Source organism: Sminthopsis crassicaudata, chromosome 1 (assembly GCF_048593235.1).
Source record: "Sminthopsis crassicaudata isolate SCR6 chromosome 1, ASM4859323v1, whole genome shotgun sequence".
Classification (NCBI taxonomy): Eukaryota; Metazoa; Chordata; class Mammalia; order Dasyuromorphia; family Dasyuridae; genus Sminthopsis; species Sminthopsis crassicaudata.
Genome location: NC_133617.1, coordinates 706467862 through 706490101, shown reverse-complemented (window position 1 = coordinate 706490101; position 22240 = coordinate 706467862). Strand labels below are relative to the sequence as shown.

General features: G+C 40.1%; 1 protein-coding gene across 5 annotated transcripts in view; it reads right to left on the bottom strand.

Moving 5' to 3' along the window:
- Positions 1 to 22240, bottom strand: part of SRGAP3 (SLIT-ROBO Rho GTPase activating protein 3) — a 268997-nt gene that overhangs the window by 142011 nt on the left and 104746 nt on the right. For all 5 annotated transcript variants that reach the window (XR_012484986.1, XM_074284020.1, XM_074284023.1 and 2 more), the window contains exon 2: positions 7545 to 7737. Coding sequence is in view for 4 of the 5 variants with exons in the window: in XM_074284020.1 (XP_074140121.1) it covers positions 7545 to 7737 (193 nt within the window). In the remaining variant the exon portion in view is untranslated. The remainder of the gene's footprint in view (positions 1 to 7544; positions 7738 to 22240) is intronic.

The window sequence follows — 22240 nt, the reverse complement described above, 5'->3', positions numbered from 1 at the left end:
TCCTATATACTATACTTAGCTCTGGTCATCAGGGCCAAAGACTGGGGATCGTGTTCAATTCTGGCTGCTGTATTTTAGGAAGAACATTCATAAATTGGAAAGGGTCCCCCCTCGGACTCCAAGATGACAATGGACCACGAGTTCATGTTATTAGGATAAGCTATAAGAATTGAAGAGGTAAAGCATGGAGAAGGGAAAACTCAGTGGCAACATGAGTTCCCCAAATAGCTGAAGGACTTGCCACATTGAAGAAGGTCAAACTTTTTTTCTGCTTGGTCCCAGAAGGCGGAACTCCAAGTACAGAGGGCAAAGATGCAGACTGAGACTTGATGGAAAGGGAAATTTCCCATTCCAAAAGGGAATAGACTGTCTCAGCCTGTTAAGTAGGGGTTACTCTTCCTCCTGATGTCTTGGAGTAAAGATTGAATGGCCGTTCATTAAGAATGATAAGTTCTAGCTGGTCTAGAGGGGACCCTGAGATTAATTCCAACTTTGAAACTTGTGATTCTGAGGAAGGTGGAGTCCAGTGAAAGAAATGAAGCTTATTGTCTTGAGCTCCAGAAGGGTGAAGGGATGTCAAGGGTCCCTCATTGGGAGAAGCCCCACAACAGAGTGGGATTCTAGGATTGTAGAGTTAGAGCTAACAAAGGCAGCAAAAATCATTCCTCAGGAATGATTATATTCTAACAGGGGAGACAATGTCTAAATAAACAGGTACATATAGAAAAGAGCAGATCCTAGAAGACATCCTCACTAAAATGCTGTGAGGATCAAGACAGATGACAGCATTGAAAGTGGTTTGAAAAGAATGTGACGATACAAAACCCTGCAATGATATGAGATCCTACATTCATTGTGCCTACGTTTATTTAGGATCCTTTCTTTCCAAGTTAAACTCATCATAAGAATAACTGGCCCTTCCAAAGAGACAGCAAGTGTACATGCTTTTTTAAACCTTAAATCACTATATAAACACCAGATATTAATTATTATTTCACTTGACAATGTACTCACATCTATGGTGATGTTAGCCTAGTAGACATCTGGGCATTATCCTACGACCTATAGGGATATTTACACTTTCCTTTCTTTTTTCTCCAGCTCCAAGGTAGAATAAGAGTAAAGATAGGGAGAGCAACTGTGGCCTGCCATCCTGGGCATCAACATGGCACCAGTTACTATTCTGCCATCCTGAACATCATCCTGAGCTGTAGGACATATTCCTTAAGAATCAAAAACTCTTAGTCATTCTCTTTAGAGTCAAGCTTAGTAGAATAACTAAATCACATTTATTCCCTCCCTCCTTTCCTTCCTTACCTCGATCCTTTCCTTTTTCCTTCTTTCCCTCCCTCCCTCATTCCATCCTCCTCACCTCATTCCATCCTTTATTTCCCTTCTTCATTCCTTTATTCCAAACCTCCTTCCTTTTCCTTATTCCTTCATTTCCCTCCTTTCTTCCTCATTCCATCCCTTCTTCCTTTTCACTTTTTTTCCATTTCCCTTTATTCCTTCATTTCATCCTTCTTTCCTTTTTTCTTCCTTCATTCCAATCCTTCTTCCTTTCCCCTCTTCTTCATTTCATCCCCCTTTCTTATTTCCTCCTTACTTTTATCCTTCCTACTTCCCTCTCTTCCTTTTTTCAGTCTACTCATCTCTACAATGAAGATAGCAATATTTATCCTATCTCCCTCATCAGGTCATTGTGAGAACCAAATGTACAATAAGCATAGACTATTATTTTTATTTTTTCTAAATGGGAAGCAATGTGATAAAACATAGAGCCCCCAAACCTAGACATCAGATTTGGGGTTCTGGTCTCAGCTCTGTTACGAACAACTGTGTGACCTTGAACGAGCAACTTCTCTTCTGTGGGGATCAGTTTCCTCATCTGTAGTATGATGTAGTACTTGGACAGCATGATTTTGAAGGTCCTTTTTCACTCTAAAATTCAAAATCATTTTTCAGGAGCTGCCAAGTGGAGAATACAGAGAAACATGACCAATGACCTTTGTCAAGGGCCTGACACAGTAAGTAATCAGAAGCAGGACATGTCACAGGAGCAGCTAACCTAACCGATGTGAGCAAAGTCTTGGATTGTGCATATATGAAAAATAGAAAAATAATAAGTACTACAGCAGAGAAAGGAGTTCAGTGGAGGGAGTGGTCACCTATGGGCTGATCATCAGCAAATCAGACATCTACCCACGCATTCTCCACCCTCAAGATTAAAAAGGCAGTTGGCATCCAAAGGCAGGCTCACGTTGGACTCCTGACTGAACAGCCCTCGCCCTCTGGGCCCTGCCTCTGAATTAGCATCATGCAGTGGGCCTTCTCTGGCTGTACATGCCTGGAACGGACTTCTAATTAGACATTCACAGGATGTCACAGAGCCCATTTTGCCCATCTGCCAGATGCTGCTCCCGTTCCATCTGGCAACCAAAACTAATGAACCCACAAGGAGCTAGCTGGGCTCATTAATGGCTTCAGGATGGGCTGGGGACCCTCTTATCCTCCCTTTCTCCCACCCCCAGCCCCGCTTCCACTCAGCAACTTCCCTACTTCTTCTCTCTTCATCATCTTCTCCCTCCCTATTCAAAAAGATACCTAAATTGCTGGATGAGGAATAAAGTTTTATTTATTACAAAGTGGGAAAATGGCCAAGCCCCTTTCTTTACCCCTCCTCCTTATTTTCACTCAGGCCCCTGATGATGGAGAAGGCCTGAAGGATGCTGGCTCTGGAAATAATCCATTCTAAAATCAGAATGGCCCCAGAGACCAACAGCCCCAAAGAAAAACTAAACTAGAAAGGAGGGGGGAGGATGCATGCATGGAAGTGGGAAAGATTTCAAAACTACTTCTCTGGTTCAGTCTTTAATATGAAGTTAAGAGCTTTCAACCTTTTCTTTTAAGGAGGCAATTGGGGCTAAGTGACTTGTCCAGGGTCACAAAGCCAACCAAGACCATATTGGAACTCAGGTCCTCCTGATTTCAGAGCCATTGCTCTAACCACTGCACCACCTATCTGCTACTTCATTCTGCTTTTGGATAGTTCTAATTAGGAAAGTCTTCCTAACATGAAGACTGAATCTGCTTTCATCCATTGCTCCCCTTAATGCCCTCGGGGAGCCAAAGGTTTCTGGGGCCTTTTTCTACTTGACAATTCTTTCAAATGTGTTCCCAGAATCTTTGCCTTTCCAGGCTAAGCATCTTCTAAGGTTGGGGTTTTTTGGACCAACTTGTAAGTCTTTACATTTATCACCAATGGTGATCATCTTATTGGTTCTAACTCAACACTGTTCCTATTCAAGATGTCTTCAGAGTCTGACTCTTCCAATGTGTCAGATATTCCCTCCCAATATACTCTGCAAAGGTGATGACTATGTCATTTGTGTTTTTATCCAAGTCACTGATAAAAATATTAAATAGCACAGGACCAGCACAAATTTTCAGGAATACTCAGTTCCATACCTCTTGCTATAAACCAATTACTCTTTGGATCCAATACATTTTCTTTTTTTTTCATTTTTAATAGCATTTTATTTTTCCAATCACATGGGAAGATAGCTATGAACATTTACTTCGCGTCCCAAATTTTTCTCCCTCTCTGCTCTCCTTCCTCATCCCTAAGACAGCAAGCAATCCAATATAGGTTAAATATTCTTCTAAATGTATTTCCATATTTGTACAACAAAAATCAAATCAAAATTTAAAAAAAGTAAACCAACAACTACAAAAAGTAAAAATACTACACTTTGATTCACATTCAGGCTCTTTCCATCCCAAGTCTATTGGAATTGCCTTGAATCACCTCCTTGCTGAAAAGAGCCAAAGTCCATCACAGTTGATTATCACATAATCCTGTTGTTACTGTATACAATGTTCTCTTCATCCAATCCATTTTCAATCCATTAAACTGTAACTCTTCATCTTCTCCACAAGAATAGGATGAGATACTTTGTCCAAAGCTTTACTAAAATGTAAATAAACTAAAATCACAGCATTCCCCTTCTCCAAGCAAGCAGCCAGAAATGGAAATGAAGTTAGTCTGGCATGACCTGTTCTTGATGAAGCCAGACTGGCTTTTTGTAACCACCACTTCCCTTCCTAGACATTCATCAGCCAATTCTTTAAAGATCTGTTCTACCGTTTTCTGAGGAATTGAAATTAAGCTTATTGACTCTTTGGTTTGCACACTTTATTCTCTTCCCTTTTTTGAACCTGGAGATGTTTATCCTCCAATCTTGTGGGGACTCTCCCATTCCCTACGGTCTTCCAAATATCACTAACAGAGGTCAATAACAACATCTGTGACTTCGTTCAGGAGCAGGTGATTTGGAGTCTTTGAGGTAAGCTGGATATTTATTATCTTAGATTTTCTTTACTTAACTTTGAAGGCAACTGGTAGGAGTTGGAGTCAGAAAGAACTAATACAAATATGGTCTCAGATTCTCACTAGCTGCATGACCTTGAATAATTTCACTTAACCTCTGCCTGCCTCGGTTTCTTCATCTAAAATGAGGACAATAATAACATCTATCTACCTGTCAGGATTGTTATAAGAATATAATGAGATAATATTTGAAAAGCATTTAGCCCAGAGACTAGCACATAGTAGGTGCTTAATAATTATTTTTCATCCTTATATATTAACTCCCCATTAATAACAACAATAATAATAACAAAAATGGCTAAATTTACAGAGCACTTTAGGGTGTGTAAAACACTTTAAACATATAATCTCATCTTATCCCCATAGTAACCCCAGGAGATAGATGTAATTAATATACCCCTTTTACAGATGAGTAAACTGAGGCCCACAGGCAAGGACTTATCTGGTTCCAAGTCCAAGATCCTGTGGGCTATGCCTTCTAGCTGACAACTCTTCTGTCCTATCTACTGGACAGCGTAATCGTGAAGAAAATGCTTTATTTTCACCCTTTTGTCCCCAACACCTAGCCCAGTATCTCTCACATCATCAGTCTTTTAAAATGCTTGTTTAACAATGATACTGTATGAGGATGTATTCTGATGGAAGTGGAGATCTTCTACATAGAGAAGAGCTAATCCAATTCCAATTGATCAATGATGGACAGAATCAGCTACACCCAGAAAAGGAACACTGGGAAATGAATGTAAACTGTGAGCATTTTTTGTTTTTGTTTTTCTTCCCAGATTATTTTTACCTTCTGAATACAATTCTTCCTTTGCAACAACAACAAAATTCGGTTCTGCACATATATATTGTACCTAGGATATACTATAAGATATTTAATATGTATGGGAATGCCCGCCATCTAGGGGAGGGGGCAGAGGGAAGGAGGGGAAAAATTCGGAACAGAAGGGAGTACAAGGGATAATGTTGTAAAAAAAAATTACCTATGCATATGTACTGTCAAAAAATTGTTATAATTATAAAATTTTTTTTTTAAATTTAAAAAATGCTTGTTTAAGTGACTTAAATACACTGTGGGAAAGATAAGAGGAATACAGAGTTGAAGGTTTTAGCTGGAAAGAGAATACAATATTAAATGAAACCATTAGAAATCCAGGTGTGAATTAAGTCTAAAACACTCTAAGGCAAGCAGAGGAGAAAGAAGGCAGCCCTTCCCTGGTGGCAGGATGAGACCAGACCAGAGGATGAGACATAGACAGTGCCATGGCTTAAATCTCTATGAGGGGATGAGGGTGGAAGGAGGGAAGCCACTCTGACCCTGTGGTTCAGGGCTGGTCAATGGAGAGAGGAAGAGGGAAGAAGAATTTCCTCTGAGCAGGGTGATTGGAGGAGAGAATGAATTAAAAGGGGGAGAGTAATTACAGTGAGGAACTCCAAGGATAAATACAGCAAGAGTGTGGTTAGCAGTGTCCTGCCTACACATGTAGGGGTGGGGAGGGGGCAGAAGCCAAAAGGCTTTGCTTCTTACAGTTCTCAAAACCTGCCAAGCTTGGTGCCAGATGGAGCTAAGTGGAGGAGGAAACAACAGAAGCTCAGCACCCAGGCCAGAGACTGAAGCAAGATAATTTTTTCACAGCCAAAATGGAGAAAGGAAGAGAATGATCCCTCCTGAAAAGAGGTGGAATCAATCAACAAGCATTCATTAGGCACCTATTATGTGCCAGGCACTATGCTGGGCAAAGAATGAAACAATTCCTCCTGGCAAAAAGCTTACATTCAAATGGAATATCTCTGAGCTTCTTTTTGGAGGTCTTTAAGAACCAATTCCTAATGTTATAATTCTAAAAACATATAATAAAAATAACAGCTAGAATTCCTAAAGTGCTTTAAGGGCTGGCAAAGCACTTCCCCAATATAAGCTTATTTTATCTCAAAATAGGAAGTAGGTGTTTTATTATCCCTATTTTAAAGATGGGATAAGTCACTTACCTCTGATTAATCTACCTCACAGGACCTTAGAACCTATCTGGACCAATCCTTTTACAGGATGACAGAACCATAGATTTAGCGCCAAAGGGACCTTAGAATTCATCTAGTCCAATCTTTTCATAGGATGACAGAACCATAGATTTCGCTCTAAAGGGACCTTAGAACCCATCTGATCCAATCCTTTCATAGGATGACAGAACCATAGATTTAGCTTTGAAGGGACCTTAGAACCTCTCTGGTCCAATCCTTTCATAGGATGACAGAACCATAGATTTAGCTTTGAAGGGACCTTAGAACCCATCTGATCCAATCCTTTCATAGGATGACAGAACCATAGATTTAGCTTTGAAGGGACCTTAGAACCCATCTGATCCAATCCTTTTATTTTACAAATAAGGAAACTGAAGTATACAGGGGTTAAGTGGTTGACCCAAAGTCACACAACTAGTAAATGTATGGGTCTGAACTAAACCCAATTCTTCCTGGTTCCTAGTTTAATGTCCAAGCAACCATACTATGCTGTCTCTCTCTCTCTCAACTTCATAGGGTTTCTCTGCCAAAAAAAAATGTTTAAGTGTGACCACAGATCCAATACTAGACCCTCAGGAAAGCCATAAGAAAAAGAAATATTCATAGCACCATTTTTATAATAGCAAAAAACTGAAAACAAAGTCGATATCCACTGATTTAGAACAACTAAACAGTGGTACATTAATGTGATGGGATATTAGAAAGGTAAAGGCCCACAGATGTGATTTCACATTGCCCATATTTTCAGACTTCATTGATGAACTGATAAGTTATGCTCATTTTCCCCCTTTTACAATTTTTTTTAAAACTATATTATATGGGATGGCTTTCTGAGAGGGGGAGAGATAGTGGAGAAAATTATAATAATGTTAAAAAAAGATATAAATAAAAACTTTTTTAAGTAAAGTACTATCTAAATGAGTTACTAGCAATAGTAACATTAGTAGTCATGTCTAGTCCAACCCATTGACTTTAAAGAAAAATAAACTGAGATTACAACAGGTGCCATCCCAAAGATATAAGTGAGTTCCTATTTTTACCCGTCTGAGGCCACCCAGAAAGGCAGAGAGCCCCAGTGCCTCCATGGAAAATCAACTTGACCACAAGGTCAGAGGCCTCCATCTCAGCTTACTTGAACTGATGTTCTCTGGAGCTGCGGATCTTGGAGGAGAAGCGCTCGGCCAGTTTTTCCAGGCTGCGGGAATATTCCAGTTCAATTTCTGCCTTCCTTCGAAAGAACTCCTGGAGGTCCTGCAGCAGCTGCAGCCTCGACTCCGACTGCTGTTCCAGACATTTAAACTGCTCGGCCAACTGAGTCCGGATTTCTGCAGCAAAGGAATAAAGAGGGGTGTTAGACTAACATTAGGGGGCACTAGGCACTGTTGCTTACACATAAAAATAGCTAGCCCCCTTAAGGAGCTTTAATCCTTCGGATGTTTCATTCCTACCCTAAAAAAGGCTTCTTTTCTCCAGGCTTCACCATTCTTCATATGACATGTTTTCCTGGCCCTATACTACTCTGTTTACTCCCTCCAGATGCATTTGTCCAAATCCCTCTTAAAAGCCTCAAAGCATCTGCCCCTACCACCAGATATTGTGCATTATTTTTCCATCTATCTCCAACGCTTTGCACAAGACTGAGCCAATGCAAGACCCTCCATAAATATTTGTTGAACCAATGCTATAAGGAGAATCCAGTAATCAGGGCTTAGCCACAGGGTATCAAATTTAGAAAGCCCTGACAGAATTTGTCATAGCAGCCCACAAACAAAGCTCATTATCTGGGTAGCAAGAATAAGATTTCTCCTTTCTCCTATTCCTTAGCCTTTTGCCTGTGTCCTAGCTTTCTAACTCCCCAACGCATGGTGATGCTCCAATCTCTGTTCCCAAGGGAGGTCATTTTTGTTCTTCTTGCCCCAGGCGTGGTTTGTGGGGCTTTGCACAGAGCCTAAAAAATCCTAATTAAAGCTCCATTTGAAAATAAACTGATGCTTTGAATTTCTAGAATATCAGGCAGAATCTTCCCTGCATATAAGTATCAAAAGCCTTCACACCGTTGAACCAATTAAATGCCAGTTATCATCATCATCATCATCATCATCATCATCATTATTAATAATAATATCCTCATGTCCCCACTACTACCACATCACTGCTGCTGCTGCTGCTGCTTCTGCATCATGGTGCTCGGCCTATGGGACAGATCCCAAGATTTCCACAGTACAGCCACTCCTAAGCTCCAGGAGCTTAGAAGCAAATATGAAACAAATACAGAGGGGACAAGGCTTTGTGAATACTAGATAAGATTTTAAATTGCCTTGTATAAATGTTAGTATCCACTGATGGCCTTGAGTCTTAACTGTAACATGGGCAACTTGAATTATTACAAAATAAATGCCAACACGGGCAGAAAGCAGAATTTTCTGCCACTGAAATATATGGATGCTTATAAAAAAATCTCTTTTAAAAATGTCCTTTAGAACTAGAAATTGAGTGGGTGTCCATCAGTTGGGGAATGGCTGAATAAGTTATGGAATATGAAGGTAGTAGAATATTATTGTTCTGTGAGAAATGATGAGCAGACTGGTTTCAGAAAAGCCTGGAGAGACTTACATGAATTGATGCTAAGTGAAGTGGGTAGAACTGAAAAAATATTGCAACAGCATCAGCAACAATAAATCATATGATGATCGACTATGATGGATGCGGCTCTTTTCAACAATGAGGTGATTCAAAGCCAGTTCCAATAGATGTGGGATGGAAAGAGCCAAAGCATCCAGAGATTGAATATGGAGCAAAGCATAGTATTTTCACCTTTTAGTTGTTTGTTTGCTTGCGGTTTTTTTTCCTCTCATGTTTTTTCTTTCCCCCTTTTGATCTGATTTTTCTTGTGCAGCCTGACCAATATGGAAATATATTTAGAAAAATTGCACATTTAACCTATATTGGATTGCTTGTTGTTTTGGGGTAGGGAGAGAGGAGAGAGGGGAAAAAATGTGGAACACAAGGCTTTGCAAAGGTGGATGTTGAAAACTATCTTCACATATATTTGGATTATAAATTTAATCAATCAAATATTAAATATTTATTAAGTACCTACTATGTGCAGAGCACTGGGCCAAGTGGTGGGGATACAAAGAATGGCAAGAACAGTCAGCTCCTAATCTAATGGGGGAGACAATATGGAAACAACTAGGTATAAACAAAATAGAGATAAAGATTGAAACTAACACTAAGATAGAGATCTCAAATCCAAATGCACAGTACTTAGCACAGGAAGACAGTAAGTACTTAATTAATGCAGATTACTGATTGACATTACTTCAAAGGCAATTCGGCTGTCACCTTTTGGGACCTGAACACTCAGCTTCTACTAGAGCACCTAAGGTTACAAGAGCTTTTTACCCACTTCATCCCATTAGTGGTTTGCATTATGCTCATATATTGATTCATAAAGAAAATCCCAGGTCTTCATCACATGAGTTGTTATTAAACCAGACTTCCATTATCCTGTTCCCATAAGGAGGGTGGGGAGTGGAGGGAAAAGTAAATTGAATAGATTTTTTTCTGATCCCTGCTAAATTTCTCCCTGTTAGCTCTGGTCCAACACTGTTGTGATCATCATCATTATCATCGCCATCACCACCATCATTATGCTCATAACTAGCAGTACTCTAACACTTTCAAGCTGCAATATTCCTCATTAGTCCTTGAGCCTCTCCAGAGAGGGGATGTCTTTTATCTTTCTTCATATTGCCAGCAGATATGTATAATATGTAATAGAGTACATAGTAGGCACTTAATAACTGATGATTGCCTAATTATCTCTTTTGATCTTAATATAGACCTCCCTCCCACTTAACATTGGTCCGGTAATTAATGTATTTGGAGTCTAAGTGACCAACCAATTCCAAAATCACCAAATTGTGCTATCAACCAACCCACCTGTTGCCATCTTGTCCAAAAGAATATCAAAGTAGTTTTGTCAAATGCTTTGGTGAAACTGGCTTCAGAAGGCAAGAATCTGACTGTGCTACTTATTTATTGTGTAATCTCAGAGCAGATCAGTTCCCTTTCCTGAGCCTCAATTCCCTCATCTAGTAAAAGAAAGGATTGGGGAGAAAATAAAAAGAAAATAGATAAAAAGAAAGGATTGGACTAGGGAACCTCCAATGTCCCTTCCATTTAAGCTCTCCCACCTAGGCCCACTAGGATGCAATTAATGAATAAGCTTCACACAGGAACAGGCACATGTAACTCTTAGACTCTGCTCTGGGCAATCAAATGTCTCTTTTACTTTTCATTCTCTCAGAATACCCCTCCAACTCCCAATGGAAGTCAAGAGCTCTCCACCAGGCCTTGGATCCCGAGTCCCACAGAATTCTGTTCATTAACTTGGCCCTGGGAATGTTGGACAAGGATGGGGAAGCCGTCTACTCTGTACTGAACCAATTAAGCTGTTGCCAAGGCTCAGCAAACGAACCCGGAGAAGTTGGCCACCATTTATTTCCTAAGTCCCCATTCTCTGCCCATTGGGCCAAACATATCCAGGAAGGAACTCAGGTACTGGTAGAACTGGGTTCACTATAGTAACATGAATGCTTGCTGACATGTTATTGATCCCTATTTTACAGATGGGGAAACTGAGGCAGGAAAAGGATAAGTGATTTACTCAGTCATTCAGAGAATAAAAAGTTGAAGCAAAATGGAACATAGGTTTTCCTGATTCCCAATCTAAAGTTTCATCCAAGGAACCATACTACTTCTCCAAGATGGAACCCCAGCCACCACCTTGGCCAGTGTTCACCCCATCAAAACTAGCCGGTGTTCTGTTCCCTCAAAGCCCTTCTCCAGCAATTAATCTGATCAACTAAAACCCAGCAAAGACAAGAATGGCTTATATTGGCTTAACCTATCACCTGTGTAGACCACCTTTGCACTTTTTAAGCAGTTGAGGCCCTTAAGGGTTTAATGGAATTTCAGTCACCCAAGGTAGGCTATGGAGATCTTTACAGACAGTTTGCATCACCTATCTCTTTATTCCAGTTCTACATGTGACAAGTATTAGATAATAATGCCTCCCCCACAAAAATATTTAATGATAATAATAATAATAATAATAATAATAATAATAATAATAATAATAATAATACCACTAGGCAAATTCGTTAACTTCTCTGGACTCAGTTTCCATATCTGTATTAGAGGGTTGGACTAGATGACATTTAAAATCATCTCTGGCTCTATATGATCCTATAAAATAATACATTTGATCTAAGCTCTCCCCAAATCCAAGCCCCACAATTAGGTGTGATTTACCACTGCCACCTGCATTTCAGTCTTAGAACGCAGCAATAAGCAGATTTTCCTGTATTTGCTTCCCTCTTTCTGCTGGCCCCCTTCCATCCCTCCCATCCTACAGACAGAAAGCCCAAGGAGGGACAATAGAAAGGATCCAAATGGGGTGATGAGGAGGGAGGAAGGAAGGAGGAAAGGCCCAAGGCAGCAGGGTGGGAGCCAGGACTTGCTCCCGGGGCAGGCTGCTAATTTCATCAGAGGCCCAGCGGGAAGGACTCCAGAGGCCCCCTCCCTCTCAGCAGCCCAGCCTCCCATCCAGAGCAGGGTGAATAGCCTGTGTTCCCACTGGCCTTTTCACTGGGGGCCCACTCTGGCCCTGGCCTCCTTCCCCCGCATTGACTGCACACAATCTCCCCTCCGTGAGAAGGGCCCCAGCTCTGAAAGCAGCAGCTGCTCCAAGCATACACAGACAAAAGAAGCCGTTTCTCTAGCAACGGGGAGCCGATGAAAGCTTTCGGGGGGCTCCCTCCCAACCCCCTCCCCCGCCCTCCACAGGCTTCCTTTCAGCTGGAGGCCACTCGCCCCAGCTCCCATGGAGAGGCAGCCGGGGTTGGCCAAAAATCTCCCCCTCTCTCCCCTCCCTTCCTCCCACCTGCCCCCCTCCCCCACCCCACCTCCTCCGGGAGTCCAAGCCACATCTCAGAGCTCATAGCATCGGGCGAGTTGGGAGCTTAATCAATTCTGTTCCAGTTCCTGTCTTTTCTTTTTGCAGGAACTGACAGCAAACAGGTTTGCAAAGCTGAGCTCAACGGCAGGGCATCGTTCTCCCTCTCCCCACCCCATTTCTCCCTCCCTCCTTCTCTCTCTCTCTCTCTCTCTCTCTCTCTCTCTCTCTCTCTCTCTCTCTCTCTCTCTCTCTCTCAATATCTCTCTCTCTCTCTCTCTCTCTCTCTCTCTCTCTCTCTCTCTCTCTCTCTCTCTCTCTCTCTCTCTCCTTTATTATCTTTCCTCCCCCCTCCATTCTCTCTATCTTCTGTCCCCCTTTATTCTCTCTTTCCTCCTCTCCTATCTGTCTCTCTGTCTCTGTTTTCTCCTTTATTCTCTTTCCTTCCCTCTCTTTCTCCATCCCTCCCCCCTCTCCCCTTTTATTGTCTCTTCCTCTCTGTTTTTCTCTTTCTCTGCCAAAGAATAGCATGACATGTAAAAGATGAAGCCAGATGCAGCATAAGCAATTAATTGACATTTATTAAACACCTATGTTGGGTCTAGCGCTATGCTCACCACCTCTGGTTTGCTGTCGTTTTTTCACTCCTCCTTAAACCAGCTTTCATTCCAAAACCTAGTCACTGAATGTTAAAGCTGGAAGAAGTCTTACAGATAATAAGATCATAGATTTAAGAGCTGGGAAGGAACTTGGCAAAAACTCATGCACTAAGAGCTGGCTGGAAGGTCCTAAGCGATCAGCCAACCCAACATTCATTTTCTAGATGAGGAAACTGAGAGCACCAGAGTTTAAGCGGCTTGCATCCTGTTGCACGCTGGTGACTGGCACAGCCAAGTCTCCTGACTGCCTTGTCTGATGCTCTTCCCACAATTTCACCATATAAAGGGCTCATCACTCTCCCCACTGACTCTCATCCTTTAATTATTAACTGATTAACTGTCATTATTATTATTATATTATTATATATTATGTATATTATATATATATTATATAATCAGATTATTAAAATCTGATTAACTATTTCACCTTCCACAGACTCAGAGGATTGTAGCTCTAGAGCTGAGGAGACCTTTGTAGGTGATCTAGTCCCATTTTTTTTTCATTTTACTCATGAAGAAACTGAGGCACTAGAGGTCAAAAGACTCTTCCATTCCAGCTTTCCTTTGGATGCTGAGAAGCCAAATGAACTGCCTGAAATTTCCCCTCTTCTTCCCACCAGGGACCTCAGTGCAATATAAAATGTGACTGTGTTTTTAAAATAATAATATTTTTACTATAATAGCTTTTTATTTTTCAAAATATATGCAAAGATAGTTTTTAACATTCATCCTTGCAAAACTTTGTGTTCCATGTTTTTTCCCTTCCCACCTCCCCATTGCCCTAGATGGCAAGTAATCCAATAGAGGTTAAATATATGCAATTCTTCTAAATATTAAATAATAATCTTGTTATATAAAAAGTACTGCAATGAGGATGAGGATGGTGATAGATAAAAGAAATGAGAAACTTTCCTAATGCTAAAAGGAAAGAGGCAGGGGAAGAAGAGAATCTAGTGCCAGGCATTGTGCTAAGTGCTTTTTATAAATATTATTCCCCATATTCTGAGAAGTGAGCTGTGAGCTAATCCATGGATTTAGGGCTGGGATAAAGAGTGATTCCGCACTTCCCACAGTGATCAGGAAGCAGATAACCCAGCACTTCAAACCCAGCACTGCCCCCTGCTTAGCTGGGTATCAAGTCTCTGAGGACAAAGGTTGGGAGGGGAATTCCCCACAGCTCCAAGACCACTGCAATTAGGAGCCCTGTCCAAACAGCATTGATTCTGGAGCATCAGGAAGCTAGGCAAGGGGTTGCCCACGCTCCTTCCAGAGGGGTGGGAGAGACAGTTACAAGGCTGACACTCCTCCCGCTTCCAGGGATGCAGAGTTAGAGTATGATCAATTTCACTGCTAGATTGATATTTGAGGCTTTGCTGCCCAATGGTCCCTGAAGGGCCAGATGCATTTAAATGGGGAAGAGATCAGAATTCATTAATACGAAATTTCCAGCTGGGGCTGATGGCTAAAGACACTTGTCTTGCTTTTCCCAACCACCCCTAGACCCACAGCCACAAGATGCTTCTGAATGTTTCTCCAGTTCAGGCAGCAATCTCCATTCAAAGCTGTTAAACAACTACCTAGGTGACTGCTATTTCATTCATTCGTTTATTCTTTCATTCATTCAACAAACATTTATTCAGTAGTTACTATGTTTAAAGGTGCCAGGCTCTGTTGGTTAATCTCTCTTTATCATTAAAAAAAAAGAATTGTAACATCAGCTCTGCCTCCTTCCCAGTGTGGTTTGGACACATGACATACATCAGTGAAGGTATCAGACCAGACCAGGAGTTCTTATTGTGGGTCGCACAAACACCCCTCCAAGTAGTCTGTGATACATTTTGGGGGGGCAATAAATATAGATGGGAGAGAAATTACTTCATTATTTTCATTAACCTTTAATATTTAGCGTTATCCTCTATCGTGAATTTTAAAAACAACAAGAAAAGGATTTTGAGAAGGAATACCACCAGAATGATTATCAGAGGGGTCCAAGAGGAAGGGTTCCTAGAAGAGATGGTCAAGGAGAGTCTTGGATCCTACATACAGGGCACATACTAAGCATGCAGCAAGAGCTACAACATATTCCACTCCCTCCAGGGGCTTGCTTACTAGCTGTGAAGACAGCATATGCTAAGTCCTTAAGGAGGAAAGAAAGAGGTACCATCATACCCCAAGTGTCTTATGGCTAAATTGGTTTATATGCTGCTCAGTTTGAAGATAACAAGATGGAAGAATAAAGGACATTTTGTGTTCTTTCTAATCATAAATTCTATGTAGAGTCATATTAACCTAACTTTAGAGCCCCAGATTAATTTCTTTTTTCTTGCACTGAAACTTTTCAAAGTTGTTGTAAGAAACTGAGAGAAAGAGCATGCTCAGTGATGTTTCTCGTTTTGACTTTAAAGGAGCAGAGACCAATGAGAATTTTAGTCAGGGCCCATGCAGAGGGTGAGGCAAAAGTAGAGTTAATCACACGTCCCACCCCCAAGAAAGCCTTAGTGTCAATGGTTCAAGGGGATAACAGCAGTAACTGAGTGGGGCATGGAACAGTCATGCTCAGGAAGCCAGGAAGGATGGGAGATGGCTGACCACATGGCACAAATGGGAGGTGACTCTCCTGCGCAAAAGAAGTATCTCCACTGGTCTGTTCTTGATGCCTGGATTTTCACCATTCTTTTCTTTGAATTAAGCATTGCCCTATGCTGTATTCCACAATTAGAAGAACCCTTGGACTTTAGGAGGGAGGGAGGAGGGAGGGAGGGAGGGAAGGTGGGAAGGAGGGAAGGAAAGAAAGAAGGAAGGAAGGAAGGAAAGAAAGAAAGAAGGAAGGAAGGAAGGAAAGAAGAAAGGAAGGAAAGAAGGAAGGAAGGAAGGAAGGAAGGAAGGAAGGAAGGAAGGAAGGAAGGAAGGAAGGAAGGAAGGAAGGAAGGAAGGAAGGAAGGAAGGAAGGAAGGAAGGAAGGAAGGAAGGAAGGAAGGAAGGAAGGAAGGAAGGGAGGGAGAAATAGCTTATGATAATTGTATTATTATGATATATTATAATAATAATCTTTAGCAATATCATAATTTAGCCTACAGGCAACTAGCAACTAATCAAAGGTATAGTCAGAGTAATGTGAGATGGAAATAGTAATCAACTGACAAAGATCCGTTTGGACTTATTTCAAAGCAAAATTGCCCAGAAAGATGTAGAAAAAAATCAACCTTCCCCCCTCCTCCAAAGACAGGACTCTTTTCCTTGTTGATGCTTCCTATAGTATCTCTAAGAAGAGAATGTGCTATGATAGACAGAGGCTTGCTTAGGCTCAGGTTTAACTACTAGCTTTGACAATACTGGCTTGAGGACTCTGGGCAAGTTGCTTGACCTCTGAGGGCCCAAGGCAATTTTCTAAAAGTATAAATTACAGAAATGTTGCTGATCTACATGGGTAAAGAGAACTTCCACAGAAAAAGTTTCCCCACATCAATGAAATAATAGGCCCAGAGGGAAAATAGCTATTCTGGTTCACTCTACCTTGTTATACAGGTTTATGAGTCTAAGCTCAAATGTATCCATTGTCAAGGACAAGATTATTAATAACCACTAAAACCTCCACCACTAAAATCTCCACATGCCCTTAAGTCAACATCTCCCCTGAGGTTGCTGGACTGTTGTTATGCCATTTCCAGCACCACGGAGGAGACCATTAGACCAAGAGTCAAAAGGTCTGGTTTCAAGTCCTGATTCTATTAACTAGCATGGCTGACCTTGAATCCTTAACAGGACTCTATAACCCTTAGGGAAAAAGCCACAAATAACGACTTAGAATTTTTATAATTCTAGGATGCTATTGATCATCCTATCAACAGAATAGAGACTTCAGCTGATTTTTACCATTAACAAAGATGGACTACCCTGAGTCAACCACATTCTCTTACCCCATCCCCAACATTGCCAAAAGCACACATCTGCTGAAGATCTGGCTGGGATTAGACAGCCTGGAATTGTGAAATAAAAGTTTTTCTTCATGTAAAGTTAACTAGCCTGGATGGGAATCAACCCACAGCCTTGACCTCATTAGCACCAACCAGTTATAAGAGTGAGTGATATTCTTTGAGAATGACTGACAGTAATATGACTGAATTTCTCTGACCTATTGATAAGAATGTCACGTGAAATAGGGTCACTAGCCTCAGGGAAGTCCAAATATATTATGTCAATAGCTTCTATCTATCAAAAAGACTTGACATTGTGATAGAAGGAAATTACAACAAACTAAATGATTTACTCTTCTGGATACCATGTGTATCTCTTCTTGGCCACTATTGGCTGAGTTTTTAGATAATGTGTTCAATTATCTTCAGAAAAATTGAAACTAAGCCAATATAGGTCTAATTTCCAGGCCCAATTTCCACTCTAACCTTTAAAAAAAAGTCTTCAAGAGTTTTCCAAAAACAACAATTATTCACATTGATTCTATTCTCAGTGGATCCTATGTAACTCAATGAAACCTAGTTTTGCTAAATGCTCAAGAACTCCTTTCCTATCCATGGGGCTGCTTTACATTGTCTACCAGTTCACCATCTTTTCAAAAATATAATTTTTAAAAGTCTCTGATTTTGGAGGGGGTGGGAGATGGGAAATAATCTTGATAAAATACAGGAAACAGGCTAGGAAAGCTTGGAGATTTCAGCAGCAGCCCCGGGATTTCCTGGTGTGGAAACACCCTTCACCAACACAAATCACCACCTCTGTGATTCAGTAAATGAGTTCCTAGAAAGCTGCCTGAAGCACTGAGATATTAAATACCAGATCAAAGGTCACATAGCCAATATGTGTCAGAGGCACTAAGAGAAGTGGGTCTTTCTGACTCCAAGTCTCAGCAGCCCTCAATCTAGTACTCCACCATACCTTTTAATTCTAGGGAAAGAGAAGGGGGAAAAAACTATAGAGGAATGCCAAGTCAAACAAACTTACAGAAAAGTCCTCAGGAAAAGGTCATTACTTGCAGTTTGGGATCTGGTCAATGACTTGCATTTGAATTCTGCTTAATGGTCTGGTTTTCAGCCAACAAATTTATGGTAGGTAATAAAATGATGTGCATATGTCATATATTGATTATGCTACTTTGTCCTTAACATAAAATAGGACTGCTGCGTAAGCAGCGCTTGCAGTATTATGTTAGCACAACTACCATGCATACCATTGGTGGTGAGCCAACAGAAAGAAGGAAGGTTGAGATTTCTTCAACATAAACATCCTCCCCACCCCTCGCCTCCCCTGTTCTACCAAATTTCAACAGTTAGGCTGAAGTCCAATCCCTTACACTTGAGCTCATTCCTAGCACTTATTACCCCAATATAAATCTCTCTGTCCTTTTAACAATATGGGACTTTCAGGTCAGCTCATATTTCCTGTCTTGGGTCTTATTACTGCAAAGGGAAAAAATATCTCATGTTTATTAGTGATATATATAATATAACAGAACAAACACTAAGTTGGGAGGTAGGAGACGGGTCCTACCTCCAGTCTGCTAATAGCTCACCACATAACCATCACTAAGTCACTTAACCCCAGGTCTCCTCATCAATATAACGGAGGAATTTTAACAGACTAAGTGAATTTTATTTCAGATCTAAAGTTCAGAGAAGATTTCAACAAACTGGCTACTCCTTATATTGGAAGGGACCTGCAGGGTCCCTCATTTTATAGATAAGGAAATTCAGGATAGTGAAATTATCAAATGAAGTAGTAATGATAATTACTTTGCATCTGTTTGCACTCATTTTATCTTTATAACAATCAAGTCAGATAGGTATTTTTATCCCCATTTGATACATGAGAAAACTGAGGTTGGGAAATTCAATGATGTGCCCAAGATCACACACAGCTAATAAGCATCTGAGGCAAGATTTGAATTCAGGTCTTCTGGATTCTCCATCTAGCCATCAATCACTGCATCATCTTGCTGCCTCTATGTCAGTTATGATTGCCTAGCCTCAACCTCTCATCCTACAGATAATGATAATGAAGTCCAAAGTCACCCTGGTAGTAAGTAGCACATCTGATTCAAAGATTCCTGTGACTATATTACTTTCTGCCTAGTGTGGGACTGTGCTTGCTACTTTTGTGATCTTGGTCGTCAATTTGCCTATCTGAAAAATGAGGGGAATGGAACAGATAATAGCTGATATTCAAATAGCACTTCACACATGCTGTTTCATTTGAGCCTCACAAAAATCCTATGATTTAGGAATTAACCCAAATTTATGATCCCTATTTTCCAGGCAAGGAACCGGAAGGCCAGAAAGCTTAATTAAGTGATTTTCTCCTGGTCACATTAACAGTATTCAGAATTCGAATCCGAGTGTTCCTTTTCTATTAAGCCAAGTTGCTTTTCTGATGACCTTTGAGGACCCTTCCAGCTCCTAAATCTAGGATTCCGTCACCCTAGGCCAGACTAGGATATCATTTTTGATATCTATGATATTGTAAATCACTTAATATTCAGAACAGAACTGAAGCTACATTAACTATCACTGGGACAGTGATCACATTTGATCACATGAAGACAAATTCTAACCCCAAAAAGCCTTTTCCTTCCTCCACTTCTTTTATCTCCACCAATTCCTCCCCCAGACTAGCACCATTTTCTTTGGCAAGAAAGTAGGGACAGTACCCTCTCTTCTTCTCAGGGTTTGTTTTCATCTCTACTTTCCCTTGCCTCCAATTCTCCCTCCTTGATCAGGTTCCTGTGGCTTGGCTTATCAGTGTTCTGAATGAACAAAACAGCCGTCCAATTCACCACTCCCCTTACTGGGCCCAAGTGATACATTTGACATTAGCCCCATTACACACGACAAGACCCATATCCAAGAAACACATCCATTTTCCACTGCATGACATGGTCATAAAGCCTTGAAAGGCAGGGTTGGGACACTGGGCAAAGAGATGGCTGGAAAAGACAAGTCTTGAAGTTCCTAGGATAGAAAATGTCCATAATGCAGAGATCATAGGATCTAAGTATTTCTTTCCTTTTTTTCTGAGCTGGAAAGAACATTAAAGATCACTTCATGAGCTGGACTAGGGATTCTTAACCCAGAGTTTGAGGATACCACCCACAAGGGGTCTATGGGTAGATATCAGATGGTACATGAATATGGATGAAGAAAAAAATTACATCGTTAGTTTTCATTTATCTGTATTTAGCATTTCCTTCAATTCTTTAAAGATGTTATTTAAAGAAAGAGTCCAGCTTTACCAGGCTACCAGAGGGGTCCATGACACACACATACACACACACACACGCACACACACAAATTAAGAACCTCTGATCTAGACCAAGACCCTAATCTTACTAAGGAAGAAAATGAGGTCCAAAGAAGGTAAGTTCACAAAGAGTTTGTAGCAGAACTAGAACTAGTCCCAGAAGACAAGGGACTAGACTTGCTATGCAAGATTCTTTCCACCAAAAATGACTGGCCTCAAAATTTATTCTTGCCCATCTTACTTTTTTTTTTCTTTAGGGAAATAGTAATAGTAGTGATGGTGGTGGTGGTAGTAATAAGCAGCAAGAGTAGCAGTAGCAGTAGTAGCATTAGTAGTAGTAGTAGTAGTAGTAGTAGTAGTAGTAGTAGTAGTAGTAGTAGTAGTAGCAGCAGCAGCAGTAATAGTAATAGTGGTGGTAGTAGTAGTAATAATAACAAACATGATATAGTGAGGAGAGATATGGTGTTCAAGTGTTACCTCTGATCCATACTAGCCATGTGACTCAGACCATATCACTTAATCTCTGGATGTTCTAGGTAAGCTTCTCTAAGATTAAAATCTCTAACACCAAACTCCTTAATTTGCAGAGAAGGTGAATATTTACATGTCAAGGTTTGCAATATACTTTCCTCACAATAACTTTAAGAAGTAAGGAGTGCAAATATTATTATTCCCTAGATAGGGAAGCCTCAAAGAGCTGCTATAATACCTCCCAGAATGCCATTCAACTCAGTAGCTTTTTAAATTCTTTTTATGAGCCACACAGCATACTGAGTTTGGAGGCTACAAGAGAAAACGGTTTCTGTTCTCGTCAGGCTTCCATTCTATTTGAACATACAACATGTAAGAAGAATAAGTAAACAGGAGGTATTTTAAAGAAGGAAGACATTTTGGCTAAAATGTACAATACATGAGAAAAATATGACATATGGATGAAAAAGTTGATGGAAGTCAGATTATGAGCAGTAAGCTTTCAATTTCCCTGCTCATTTCTAGATTTGAAACCTCAAGGCTCCTTTCCTCTCTCATTAACTCATCAGAACACTTAATTCTGACTTTTCTATCTAAATCTCCCTTACTACTAATGCATGGATCATCTATAGTGTTTGTTGGTCTAATTTTGTAATACTACAGAAAAAGAACATCCAATTTAAACCAACAAACCATTTGATTAAATACCTGTGAACAGACAATAGAAACAGATATACTATATTGTCCCTTATAAAGTGATGCAATAATTTCTAGTTTTAATTATTTTCTAGAGCAATTATCTCTAAATTCTTTTTATTTCACACAGTTAACCTGAGAGTAAAATATCTTAGCATATATTCTCAACATATGAATACCTTAAATATATATATATGTACATTATAAAACATTTAAAATCAAAAAATTATAAAATTAGATGGTAAAATAAATAATATTTTAAAATAACATTTCATTTATTGACAGTACCTAAAACCTTTGTGCTTGTGCTAAGAATATATTTAACTGAGAAAGATGTGATGAAATATGCTTCATTATTTTTGAAAACCTTGCTTTAATACCTTGTGCTACAGCAATTCAAAGGTCTGCTTTCTAAGTTCAATTTATTTCAATACTTAGTTTAATGGCTGTCATAGCTGAAAAAAGACATCTCACAAAGATGCATAGATCTAAATGAAAATGCATCACTGGCTGATCTTACTAAATCATAATACTCATTCTTCAAAGTCCTATCCACCAATTTATACAAAGGTTTCTGTTGAAATTCAGCTAGTAAATTTCCATCTCCCCTGATGTCAATCAGTTGTTCTTACAAAACTAATTGGATGGTGTAGCATTTGTATATTTTTAACATTGGTTTCAAAACCCACTGAAACTCTTTGTTTGGAAGATTTTTTTAAAAGGTTGAAAAATTCTGTTTCTCACTTTTTGAAGTGTGAAAATATAAAAGATTTTTATAGGTAACACACATTG